We start from the raw sequence: 13,863 nt of genomic DNA on the forward strand, positions 1-13,863 counted from the left end.
GCACAATTATTAAGCAAGTGGTATTTTGGAGGATTACTTTTATTATTGAACAACTACAGTGCTCTTGGTCAATCCAAACTATTAATAAACCTCAAACTTGAATAGTTAAGCAAGTAAAAGAGAGGTTTTGGCTTTCTTAAGAGAATATCTATGTGTGCACAATTATTGGGTAACAATGTGCAGAATATGCAACTAAATGAAAAATGAAAATTTGCCCATCTCACTCATTTATTTGCAACTTTTAAAGTGAGAACAATAACTCAATCTATAAATAAACGTTTCTGACATTTTAAAAAAAAACCAGTGACCAATATATTCTTTTCAATATCAGCCATAAGCTTTCCATTCATGGAGTCTGTCAGTTTCTTGATCTGTTGACCATCAACTTTTCATGCAGCAGTAATCACAGCTCCCAGACACTGTTCAGAGATGTGTATTGATTTCCTTCACTGTAAATCTTCCATTTAAGAAGGGCCCCCAAGTTCTCAATAAAGGTCAGGTGCGGAAGGGGGCCATATCATTATTCTTTCATCTTTTAAGATCTTTGTTGGCTAGCCACACAGTGGCATACTTCGATGCATCCAATAGAGCATTGTCCTGCATAAAAATCATGGTCTTCTTGAAAGATGCAGACTTTTTCCTGTACCACTGCTTGAAGAAAGTGTCTTCTAAAAACTGGCAATAGGTTTGGGAGTTGATTTTGAGTCCATCTTCAACCTGAAACAGTCTTAACTAGCTGTCAACTTGTAAAGCATTTTTGTCTTGCTCTCGAGTTGCCATAAGGAGGGCGGGGGGGGGGGAGATCTGATGGAGCGGTTCATGGCTATGACCAGAAGCACATTCCACGCATAGCTTTCTCCAGATTGTGTCTCAAGTTACCAAGCCCAGCGGACAGGCGTGTTTTCCACAGCCCCTGAAAGTGCTTTGTTGGAGAATGTGATTTATGGCACACTCTGGGAGGAGGGGGGAAACAGGGTCATAGGTGAGCAGTAAATTATGTAGGGCAGAGCTGACTGCAACTGGGAAAAGTGCCAACATGTTGCTCCTAATAAATAATAGGATTTCTTTTGAAACTTGTCTCGAGGCTCATGAATTAATTAGCATCCATTGAACCCGTCAGTCCATAACCCCACTTCACCTTGCTGGCATTGAGTCGTGGGTTCATGCCCAATACTGTTCAAACCATTTGGCCCCTTTTGACCTTTAAGCCTCTCAAGTCAGGCCAAAAAACCTGTTGTGGTTCGTCGACTGCCAGCGGAAATGGCAATCGAGTCAGAGGAGATGGAGGGGTGCCTGGGTTACCATCAGAGCTGGCAGAAGGCTCAGAAGAACAGGAAGTCTCAAAGCCAGTTGCGGAATAGGGTCCATCTACTCATGCTCAGGCAGAGAGACAGCTGTTTTCGGGGCATGAGATAAGCAAGGGCGAGGAACAGCTGGGCCCTGTCCCAGATGTGCGTATGCGCAGAGAAGGGAGAAGAAAGCAATAGAGGACCGAGGACCAGCTGTTCAGGAGAAGAAGGAGGCGTTAACAAGTCCCTCCCCAGTTGAGATATAAGGAGGAGGGGCCTGGGAGGCGTGGGTGTCAGAGACATCCATTGATGCTCCAGAAGAGTTCCCTCCGGCGGATTGCTTGCCAGGATTTCCTTTGCCACTAACCAGGTTGGTCAGAACTCTGTTTTGGAATTGAAGTGCTAATTGAGGCTCCCTGTGGAGAACTTACAGGCTTGTGAATCACCTACTGGAGGTGTGACCTGGAGCTTTGTCAGTGAATGCCCTGAATTCCCACCTTTCTAAATAAAAAAGGTTTTTCCTCATGAGTAGGCTGTTGATTTGGGGCTCATGAAGGTTGGGTCAGAATAAAACCTTTGAAAAATCTATCCTCAGATACTTCTTGGCCCAGTCTTGCCGTTTCAACTTATGTGTCTTGTTCAGTAGTGATTGGGTTTCAGCCTTCCTTACGTTAGCCATGTCTCTGAGCACTGAACACCTTGTACTTCAGGTACTTCAGGACTCTCCAGGTAGGTTGCAGTTCCGGAACATGATAGCACTGGAGGCTAATGGATTCCTGGTAGCTTCACGTTTGATTCTTTTAAAATCTTTGGCTGTTAATGAGCATCTTTTTTTCTCAACAGGTTTCTTACGACCCTGTTGACTATTTGCAACAAAATGTTAGTTGGTTCTGTGATCACGCCCCAATATCTTAGCAATTTCAAGAGTGCGACATGCCTCTGAAAGACTTTTTACAATTTTTGAGTTTTCAGAATCAGTTAAATCTCTTTCGGCCCATTTTGCCTGAGGAAAAGAAGCTGCCTAATAATTATGCACACTTTGATATAGGGTGTTGATCTCCTTCAACCACACCCTCCTTCATTACATAAATACACATTACCTGATATGCTTATATCCACCAAGTATTCAAGTTTGTACAGCTTGGAGGTGGAAAATATGCAGAAAAAAGATAATATGGTCAAAATACTCACTTGCCTAATAATTATGCACATAGTGTACACAGTTTTTGGCTAGTGCACAACATTATTTTCTGTTTTGCTTGGTGTTTTCCTTATTGCCTCTAGTTTTGGTAAGAACCAGTTAGGGGGATGTGAGCTTCTTCACTAGTGTGTTGAATTCCTTAGAGCAGATTCTTCACAAACATGATTATTTTATAATACGAGATCTGAAACTATGATTTGAAGTGGATTTTTAAGTTGTGGATAAGCCATTTGTTTTCTTAATGTCACTACATTTAGCAGTTTGTGATTCTAATACGTATGCATCTGTACTAAAATATTGTACATAGAATTCCAGTGTCTTAAATGCCTCTTTGATTACCAATTTCCTTTTTCCACCTCTTCCCTGGTTTATTACAACTTATTGTTACAGGAGTCCCATGCTGCCCAGCTACAGATTTTGATGGAATTCCTCAAGGTTGCCAGGAGAAATAAGAGAGAGGTAACATGACCTACTTTGCTTTATTATTATTACAAACATATTTCCATTACTCTCTTAAATAATACAGATTAGTTTATCACTGTTTAAGAAATATGGGAGTGGCAATCTGTTACAGTTTATTTCAAACACATAAACCTGAAGAATTTTGTTGTTGCTAGTCATGAAGTCATATCTGACCGGGTGTGGGAATTCTACCAGTTCGGACCAGTTCAGGCAAACTGGATGTTAAAATTATATCTGGTTCACCAAACTGGTATGTCAACTGACCAGCTGGCCCCGCCCGCTCCTCCCAGGAGTCTCCAGCCCATTTTTGATGTAGGTAAGGGCAGGATCCACGCGGAGGCTCTGGGAGGGGGGAAAATGGGCCTTCCGGAAAAACTGGAAGTTGCAAAACGGGCCTGTTTCTGGCTTCTGGTGGGCCTCCAGAACCTGGGGGAGGCTGTTTTCGCCCTCTCAAAGGTGAGGCTTTTAAGTTGCGGATGGACCGTTTGTTTTCTTAATGTCATGGACCTTTGGAGGGGCAAAAAGTGGCCCTCACGGAAAAACCAAAAGTCACAAAACAGGCCTGTTTACGGCTTCCTGTGGACCTCCAGAGCCTGGGGAGGCTGTTTTCGCCATCCCAGAGGCCCAGGGGAAGCCTCCTTGGGAGGGCGAAAACAGCCCTTATGTATGAACGATCTTACCGTTTTTTATAAATACCTAATCAGTGGCTCAATTTAAACATACCTAAGTAAGTATGGCAATGCATGGTGCCTGATGACTCTTGCTGGATTGCTCTTGTTGAATAAACCAGTGAATATCTACGTATGATTTTGTTGAAATTATGTTCAGTCTAGGATCTTTTGTTGATTATTTTCCTCACAAACCACAAATTTAGGCCATGTGCGGTTTTTTAGTTCACTATGCTGGAATTTAGGTTCAGGCATAGTGTTAAAAGAAATTTTATTGGCTTCTTTGGATAATAGGAGTAGTTAAGACAAAAAAAGTATGATTAGACTTGTAGCCGTACTTGGCTATACTTAAGAAAATTCTCATTTAAATAAATGAACTTTAAATTAGCCACAACTATACTGTCATTAGGTCTATTCTAAGGAAGAACAGTTATGCTAATTACTAATATATGTGGTACAACTAATATATTTTGTACAGTGTTACCTGTGGAGCAGAAAATTGTTCATGTTGCTAGATGTTTTAAATGTACAGATTGTACAGATGTATTTTAAAGTACTGTATTTTTTGGACCATAAGATGCACCAAGGTTTAGAGAAGGAAAACAACAACAAAAAAGTTTTTGGTCTCCGTGTGTTCTGTTTTTTGGCCTTCCTGGCCCCCAGAAGCACCCTGCAGGCCAAAAATGGGCCCATTTTTGTGTGTTTTTTAAATGGCTGTTAGCAAATTTTATTTATTAACATTGAGTATGCTTGTAACTGATGGTAAGGAACTTAAGTTTTGTTAATATTTTCCTCATTTCGATTTTGCTATCAGTCTACTGGTAGAATGCGTACCTAAAAATACATTACTACATTTTGTTCTCTTACCATTTATTGTGCCAACAACCTCTTTTTCTTTCACAAGTGATTTATGATAGTTCTGCCAGTATAACTTACATTTTTAAAATCTTTCTTTTAATCTACAGCAGTTAGAGCAAATCCAGAAGGAGCTGAGTGTTTTGGAAGAAGATATTAAACGAGTAGAGGTAAGGCTCTCCACAATCATTGCAACAAGCAGGTTTTGTTTTAATGTGTATCAAACTGATTGCCTCATGCTCAATGGCAAGTGTAAAGGTGGAGAATTAACTTTTTATGAGTTTGCCATACGTGCACAAATAATGCTGTCAATTATAAAACTTTATCTCCACAGTCAAGTGATTGAAATTTGAGTGCTTGACATCCGACTCATATTTACAACGGTGGCAGTATTTTGCAGTCACATGATTATAATTTGCAACCTTTCCAGCTGGCTTCCTGGCAAGCGAAGTCAATTGGAGAAACTTAACAATCGTGTCAGTGGTGGGATTCAAATTTTTTTACTACCGGTTCTGTGGGCATGGCTTGGTGAACGTGGCAGGGGAAGGATACTGTAAAATCTCCAGTCAGAGGTGGTATTTGCTGATTCTCTGAACTACTCAAAATTTCCTCTATCGGTTCTCAAGAACTGGTCAGAACCTGCTGAATACCACCTCTGAATCATGTGATTCACTTAGCAACCATATGATTCACTTAATTACTGCAGTAAAAATGGTTGTAAAATCAAGTCCGGCATGTTACAACTTGTTTAAAACTGCATTGCTTAGCAACTCGAATTCCAGTCCCAATTGGGCTCATGTGTTGAGGACTAGTTCTAAACTTACGACTACAATTGGGACTTGAACATTTGTTAAGTGGTACAGTGGCTAAATAAGTCATGTCGTATTTGATTACTGTGATTGTTACCATTAAATGAATCATAGCCATTAAGTGAATCATGTCATTAAACAAATCCAACCCCACCCACTGACTTTGCTTGTTGGAAGGCCCCTGGGAAGATTGCAAATGGCAGTCATATGACCCCGAGACACTGCAATTGTAAATACATGCCAGTTTGAATTTTGATTATATGATCATGGAGATGCTGCAATGGTAGTAACATGACTGCATTAAATAATCATTAGTTGAGGACCACTTGTAGCCCGGTGGATTATTTGAAAGCTTTAAAAATGATAGCATAAATGCCTTTTGTACAGATAGTCATTGAGTTGTGACTGGTTGAAGTTATGACAGGTCCACCTTTGGACTACTTAGAATCCAGATGCAGAATCCCAATGGTTTCCCCCATCTCCACAGCCACATTATTAAACTTCATGAGCTTAGCAAAATAGCTGCATTTACAGCCATTTGCAGTATATTGCAGTTGTGTGACTGTGTTTTACCCTGTTTTTGCTGAAGGCTTTCAGGTTTTGGCAAAACACAGCAAGCCATTGGTTCATTTAACAACCATCACAAAAAGGTTTGTAAGCTCCGGTTGGTCACATGACTGACTGGTTTTACAGCCGTCACAACTTGGGACTGTGATGGACAGGTTCCATTACAGTTGTAAATCGAGGAGTACCTGTATGCAATCTCAGTCTGCACCATGCACCCTCAATGGTGTGATGCTCTATCAACGTAACATGACCCCATATGATTGAAACATCAAAAGTCATAGGGTCTTAGTTGGAAAGACCTTTGTCATCGGTCTTGCACATGTGGTATGGATATCTACAGACAGAACACAGCCATATAAAATTACATCACAAAAAAGTTATAGGCATACGTTAAAGGCACATGTAAATTAACTAAGGAACATTTTTTTCCCAGTGACAGAGCTGTAATATATCTAATTAAGCTTTCCTAAGTGTGTGTGGTATTATACCTTCTGTGGAAAAAGTGATAAAAATAAGGGCAATAATTCTAATTCAGGTTTTATTCAGAAATTCTTTTTTGATGACAATAGTGTGGTTCAATAACAGAATGAGTTTTTCTCTTCCATATGTAGCCTTCCATTGAGCCAAATTCTGGACTTGTGTATTGGATAGTTTTAGAGTTATTTGCTGAGATGTACAGCAAATAAAAGGAAATAGTGTCATTGATGTGAATTCAGTTTGTGACTCTTCCAATCAGAGTGCCAAGTGTTGGTTCAGTTAGGGCATCCTATACATTTCAGTAAACTAAGCAAACCTATTTATTTTCTGGTAACATTTAAATGTAATTTTGGCATTAACATTAATTATAAATATATTCATGGGTTAACATTTCTGCATCTGAAACGGTAATAGCCAACATGGATTATTTTGTTGGTTTTCAACAGCTCAGGTGGGAGCTTTTCTGGCTTCCTTTTCAGTAAATTCTGAAGGAAGCACAGTAATTTTCAATATTGCTCTGTTAAATATGAAAGGACAAAATATTTGCTAAATGTTTATGGAGATTCTCAGTCATCCAGGTCATGGTTGTCCCAAAGGTACTTTTTCAAGAGGCAACTGGACTTTCTTGTTTTTATTTGTCATTAAGGCACCTTGGAGGTTAATCTGTGTCCTCAGGGTCACAGACAATACAAACTTATTCCCAACAACGTGCGCCTGTGTTCAACAGTGAAGGAACACAAGGCAGAAAACATCCTGCACCCAAGAAGGTTGCACACCCATCTGCACTACTCAGGTGACCCCGAAGACAAACCTCTAGGTGGCATCAACGACTCTCTAAAAGAATGCAAATAACCAGCTGTCTACAAGGACGATAAATCCTTCCATTCCCCACCATCCAGTTGGAGCTGAAGAAGCTTCTTGGATGAGAAGCGAAATATCTTTAAAGAAAAACCAAGTTGCCTCTTGAAAAAACACCTTTGGGAAAAAAATAGTTGCAATAAAAATAAGTATAACGCTTTGATTTTAGAGACATCATGCAAAGACCTGGAAAAAGCTTTAATGCTGGTAAGAGTGGAAGGAAAAAGAATAGCCAAGTGGAGAGGTTCAATTATAGTGGTGAGTGGTGCACCATTATCGGTAGAAGACTTGAAAAACCAGTTTATCATAGAGAAAATCTATCTGTGTGGTCACTAGGGGTAAACATGACTTAATGGCAAGTAATAAAAATACTTTGATACAAATTTAAAATTAATGAAGGGATATAAATATCAAATTGTTAATTTGTATTGTGGCTCTATATTTATTCCAGGAGATGAGTGGTTTGTATTCACCAGTCAGTGAAGACAGCACTGTGCCCCAGTTTGAAGCTCCATCTCCTTCACACAGGTAACCAAATTTCAGTTGAATTAGATGCATCCATGTTTTTCAAATGATTTAAACAATGAATGCATGCACCTCTCTGCTGTTTATTAAAGCAGGCATGCAAACATGAAAAAAGTCCTCTTGCTTTACATGTTGTTCTAATGATTTGTGAGGATCCCTGACAAATTATCTGGTTTAATGGTGAAAAGTGGTGTGCTTGTATTCAGTCCAAGTCTAAAGTAATCTTTCAAACCATTTTTGAAATTTGTACAGAATCCATTAAAGAATATAGTGAAAACCACTTTACATCTTTTTGCCACTCTTTCTATCCTTGTTGTACTCCATATTAACCTGTCTTAAAGCATAGTTTATGTGGAAGCTAACGCTGATAGAAATTACATATTACAAAGGTGATAAATCTATAACACTGCAGTTGTTTTAAATCTGTAAAGCCTGGGATGTTTCACCATAGGCTATTCTGTATGCAAAAGCTAGAAAGGAGATTTTGCTTGAGTGAATGCTTTAATGTCATCTTTAATTTCTTCACAAATTAGAGTTCACCTCAGTTAAAAGGTATCCTTATAAATTAAGCTAGCCTGTGTGGTTAGCAGGGTAACTGTCTATGCAGTACATTGGACAGAAAAATACTTACAGCTCCAACAGTCCCCCGGTGGGTGGGTGGGATATTTGCTTTTAGGACTTGCAGAAAAATGCTACATGAGCACTCTGAAGCACTTTTTTGTCTCTAAATCTGTAGCACTGTGCACTGCAGTTCTATCTATCAGAATTTTTTATTGTTATTAACTATTGTTCATGTATATTCTGTTTTTTTTTTTAATTTTTACAGTAGCATTATTGATTCTACAGAATATAGCCAACCTTCTGGATTTAGTGGCAATTCCCAGGTATGAGAGTAATCTTCATATACACAGATATGCTGATAAACGTTGCAGATATCTTTTTGAATCTGGAATGTTCAGAATATTTTCAGTGAAAGATTTGTTCTATTTTCCAGTGATTAAATCAAAGCAGCTAAACTCTTCCAACATAGAAATTCTTAATGATTTGTAGACTTCTTTTTTGTTACTCTATAATGCAAATAATCCCATATATATCCATATCTATATTAAGTTTTTGCGGGTATTTATATGTATGGTATTCAGCCTTGTTCGGGTATTTTTCCACGTCATTATAGTTGTGCTTTTAAAGTTGTAGCAACGTTTCGGCAGAATCTCATCTGCCATCATCAGGCTTCTGTATTGTGTTCGTCTGATTCATTGTTATATGGGAGGAGTTCCTCAATTTGTTTGAATTTACTATAAACAAATTTCTTTGAGATAAAAAATGTAATTTACTTGCAGGAAAAACAGGAGCTTTTTGATATTAGTCTGTGAAATAAAGACTATTTGACTAGATTTCTCCCACAGTGAATTACATTTTCTAAAATATCAATATTTTAATTGCATATTTAGTATTCACTTGCCAGTGAAATTACACTATTGGGTGTTTTGTATCAATAATCAATAACAACATAAAATTTGCTTTTCTACAGTATTTGACCTCAAAATAAATTGGAGAGTAAAAAAAAAAGTTTTGTCAAAAGCTATATAGATAGGAGTGCATAAACAGCGAGTATATGTACATGATTCAGCTTTCTGATATTTAAAATATTGACTGACAGCACCCCCCACCCCAATTACTCATTTCCTAAATTTGTTCCATTTGTTCCAATTGCCTGAAATTTTTTGGTAAAGTAATGAAACATTTGCAAAACTCGGCAGATAATCTCCATTCAACAATAATAGAACCAATGTAATACTTCTTCCTGGAAAGGGCTGCCAGCCTCCCAAATTGTCTTTGATTTGCTTATGAAGAAATATATTAATTTACCCATTGGATTTGATTTATATGTCTGCCCATTTTGCCAAGGAATGCGGTGTTGGCATTGCCTTGTTCAGGCTTATCTGGAGGTCCCTCTTGGATTCACTGTTTGAAGGGCAATAGCAGCTCTGGCCAGGGGAGGTCCCCATCACTGGAGCAGGAGATTTGTTCATCAGTTGTAACTTGTTCATCTCCCAGTTGGCCTTTTGCAATATGGTATACCTGTGGCTTTCCTTGAAAACCATCCATAGGCTTCCTTTGGGTAAAATGCAGTGATCAGATAGTTTATAGGTGCTATTTGTTATGCTCATGTGGCACTACAACTCTACAGAGTTGTGCATTCCCAGTAGACTCCCTGCTGTCATGGAAGGACCACTAATAAAGGGCCTTCTTTCAAGCTCTACATGCATAGAATTGGGTGACCATCTCCTAAGAACATCCACTTGCCCCACACAGTCGTAGGAGGAACTCTCTTTTAAAGATAGACATCTTATGTCTGAATGCATGCCTTATTGGTGGTTGCTCCAGTTCTTTGGAATATTCTCCCCAAAAATATATTCAATTCTCCTTGCCTTTAGAAAAGTTGTTAAGATTGGCCTTTTCCCCAGGTTCAGTTGAATGAAGAACCCTTTATTGTTTAATTATCACACCTGGTCCCCCATTTTATATTTTATGCACTGAGTTGTATGGGAGTATTTTCCCTGACAACAAATTGTAAATCTTTGGAATAAGATACATTGGTGGTGCTAATGTTTGTTTTCGTAATCTACCTCTTTCTTAACCTCCCAGAAGATCTAGGTTCAGCTTTTTTGTAGTTTGCAATGTCAAAACAATATTAGTGTGAAAATAACTTAAGAGAGGATACTGTTTTAGTACTATGACATTTGATTTTGTTATTGTTTTTTGAAACTTAGATATGTAATTAAATCTGTTGAACTTCTCCCTTCACTTGTATATTACATAACTTTAAAAAATAAGATAAATATCTATCTGAAATATCTTAAGTGTAATTTATAAAATGATGATATATTCAAAATTGTTGGACTGAGTTTGATTTGTGAACATAATTTTTACTTTTCCTTCATTCAGACTAAGAAACAGCCATGGTATAATAGTACTTTAGCTTCAAAAAGGAAGAGACTTACAGCTCATTTTGACGATTTGGAACAATGCTACTTTTCTACCAGGATGACTCGTCTATCAGGTAGAATACCTATTAGCTTCTGAATAAAGTGGTTTATTGTGCCTCCCAATATCATCCTTCTGTTCTGCATGGTAATTTGCTATGGTTGGGATAGGACAGGACAGGACAGGACAGGACAGGATAGGATAGGACAGGACAGGACAGCACAGGACAGGACAGGACAGGACAGGACAGGACAATAGATATCTGCAGTCATAATATTATTGTATGATTCATCCCTTTCCTATACTCTTAATATTGTTTACTTCAAAATGATGTTTCTTATCTCTAAGCGACACATCCTGGTGAGAGAGAAGTTCCCTGAAGATGGGTTCCAGCACAAGTCCGAAAGCTTAGAAGACTAAACCTCTGTTCCCGATGATAGACCCAGATTGGATCCTGAACCATGTTTCTTTTTTTCCTTGCTGTTCCCATTCTATTTTTTTCTATATAAATCTCAGGGTTATATTTTTTCTTGAGTGTTGGAGCTCTTGTTCATTGGTGTTACAGGTAGTCCTCGATTTACAACCATAATTGAGCCCAAAATTTCTGTTGTTAAATGAAACATATGTTAAGTGAGTTTTACCCCATTTTATGACTTTTTTGCCACAGTTGTTAAGTGAATCATTGCATTTGATAAGTTAGTAACCTGGTTGTTAAATGTATAGGGCTTCTGCATTGACTTTGCTTGTCAGAAAATCACAAAAGGTGGTCACGTAACCCTGGGACTCTGCAACGGTCATAAATATGAATCAGGTGCCAAGCACCTGAAATTTGATCACATGATCATGGGGATGCTGCAAAGAACTGGTAAAAGGTTCATAAGTCACTTTTTTCATTGCCGTTTTAACTTTGAATGGTCACTAAATGTATAGTTGTAAATCGAGGACTATCTATATATGTAGTATCCTGGAGACCAGTGTGACATCTCAGTCCCCTTCTGTATGGTTAGATTTCTACTACAGTGTAATTCAATTCTTCTGTAGTTCACATCATGGGACATTCCTCCTCAAACCATTGGACAGACTATTTTCTCAATATTTGTCTCTCCCTAGATCTTTCATGTACAAAAAAATAAAGAGTTTTACACTGATTACATCCCAGTTTTGTAAAAAGAAAGTGGCTTTTTAAAATAGTGATTATAGTATATTTTATAACATCCTTTGGGATTTGTATTCATATTATATAAATGGGTATGGAATTATGTTGAAGCAAGTTTGAAGGGATGCTTTTCTGATGCCTTAAATAGTTGAAAAGTTATTTTCCCTCATCAAACTATTTTTTCTAGTTTTTACTAAGAGATTTAGAATTAGGCAAACTAATAGAAGACTACTTTTACATTGTATGTATTTTCCACAGAAGTACTTGGTTATGCCCAAATCATGCTTGTGGGGGATGACATCTGTGTGTACCTACTATATCATCTGATAGGCGTCAGGCTGGGAAAGGATGATGAAAGATTGTATATGACTTTCAGGTATTCTGCTTAAATTCTGTATTTGCTGTGTACTGCAGAACATATTTTCAGATCTTAATGGACTACATATGTAACCATTTCTACGCTAGTCCTGCAGAATAGAAAAAATAGTATTTTATTGATCTGTAAATGTATAGTGGCAGTTTACCATTTCCCCCTTCTTGTAAACTTGTAAACTGCATTCTTTCCTCCCTGCTTTTCCCATCTAGATGATAGTAGAACCTCAAACCAGCTGGATGAATTTCAAGAGTGCCTGTCTAAATTTACTCGCTACAATTCTGTTCGACCTTTGGCAACACTATCTTATGCAAGTGATCTCTACAACGGATCTAGCATAGTCTCAAGGTAATAAATACCTGTTTGAGTGCTATAAATCCTGAGAATTTATAGTTTGACAAAACTCTTCATTTATTTGCAGATAGTTTTATTCACAAGACTTTTTGAAGTTAGATGTTGTTTATATTATCTTAATATTTGCTTTTTAAAGCTTATTTTCATTCTTTACAGTTAGCATAATTTACCATACTAATTTTGAAATAATTAAGAGATTTTACTATCAGAATAATCCATCATATCTGATCTGTTGTTACAGATTCATATCCATATTTAAATAAATCTATTTAACTTATTTATTATATTTAGTCTACATAAAACGGGGGGGAACATCACAAATGCCAGTAGAAACCTTCTATTTTATAGAAGTACAACATTTTGAAGTCCAGTGTGTTTTGGAAAATTCTTTTATCAAAAACTGTGCGCTTACCAGCTAAAACATAGGCAAAAGAATTTTCTAAAACACTCTGAGCTTCAATATAATAAAATATTTTATATTAGGTTTGAGTTATTCTCACTATTCTCTAATCCTTCCCCCCCACCACACTTTTTTCCCCTTTAATTTTTGTCTGTCCTTCAAAATGACAGTTAGGAAAAGGTTATGTTGTTTTAATGAAGGATTTGGGGGAGAAAGAGAAAAAAAATTAGAATACATTTGTAAAACAACCTGAATAGTATCTGTAAGTGAGATCTGGGATGTAACCAGGGGTGGGATTCTACCAGTTCGCACCTATTCGCTAGAACCGGTTGTTAACATTCTAAGCAGTTCGGAGAACCGGTTGTTAGAAGGAATTACTGGCCTAATCCTGTAAGGAAGGCAGGAAGGAAACATTCTGGTGTTGCTTACAGAAACTGCCTCTCCATTAACCCTTATTACATTCTTGGCAGGACTAGACTTCCTGTCTCAGGAACATCTCTGGAGATTTTTTCCCCTCCTTTACTGTATAGAGTTACAATGTTCAATTCAAAGTTACAGTGGCACTGAAAAAAGTAACTTATGACCATTTTTCACGCTTATGACTGTTGCAGCATCCCCACAGTCATGAGAGGCCAAGCGAGGAGATACGTGCCTCAATGTGAGTGATGTTGAGTTGGCCACGCCCAGCCAGCCACATGACCATCAAGCCATGCTCACCAACTAAGCCACGCCCACAGAACTGGTGGTTAAAAAAATTTGAATCCCACCCCTGAATATAACCTATACAATATTAAATTATAATATAAGCACTAATATTACATTAGATAAGATAACATCTAAAAATTTTAAAGTAAAAGTTCTAAAAGTATTAATATCAACAA

At 37.7% G+C, this 13,863-nt stretch overlaps 1 protein-coding gene across 2 annotated transcripts in view; it reads left to right on the plus strand.

Moving 5' to 3' along the window:
- COP1 (COP1 E3 ubiquitin ligase) overlaps positions 1 to 13,863 on the plus strand; it is a 97,702-nt gene that overhangs the window by 14,211 nt on the left and 69,628 nt on the right. For both annotated transcript variants that reach the window (XM_026703336.2, XM_026703335.2), the window contains exons 6-11: positions 2,881 to 2,949; positions 4,586 to 4,645; positions 7,638 to 7,714; positions 8,538 to 8,595; positions 10,661 to 10,775; positions 12,441 to 12,576. In XM_026703336.2, coding sequence (XP_026559121.2) covers positions 2,881 to 2,949; positions 4,586 to 4,645; positions 7,638 to 7,714; positions 8,538 to 8,595; positions 10,661 to 10,775; positions 12,441 to 12,576 — 515 coding nt within the window. The remainder of the gene's footprint in view (positions 1 to 2,880; positions 2,950 to 4,585; positions 4,646 to 7,637; positions 7,715 to 8,537; positions 8,596 to 10,660; positions 10,776 to 12,440; positions 12,577 to 13,863) is intronic.

Source organism: Pseudonaja textilis, chromosome 3 (assembly GCF_049901715.1).
Source record: "Pseudonaja textilis isolate UNSWEBS1 chromosome 3, rPseTex1.2, whole genome shotgun sequence".
Taxonomy (NCBI): Eukaryota; Metazoa; Chordata; class Lepidosauria; order Squamata; family Elapidae; genus Pseudonaja; species Pseudonaja textilis.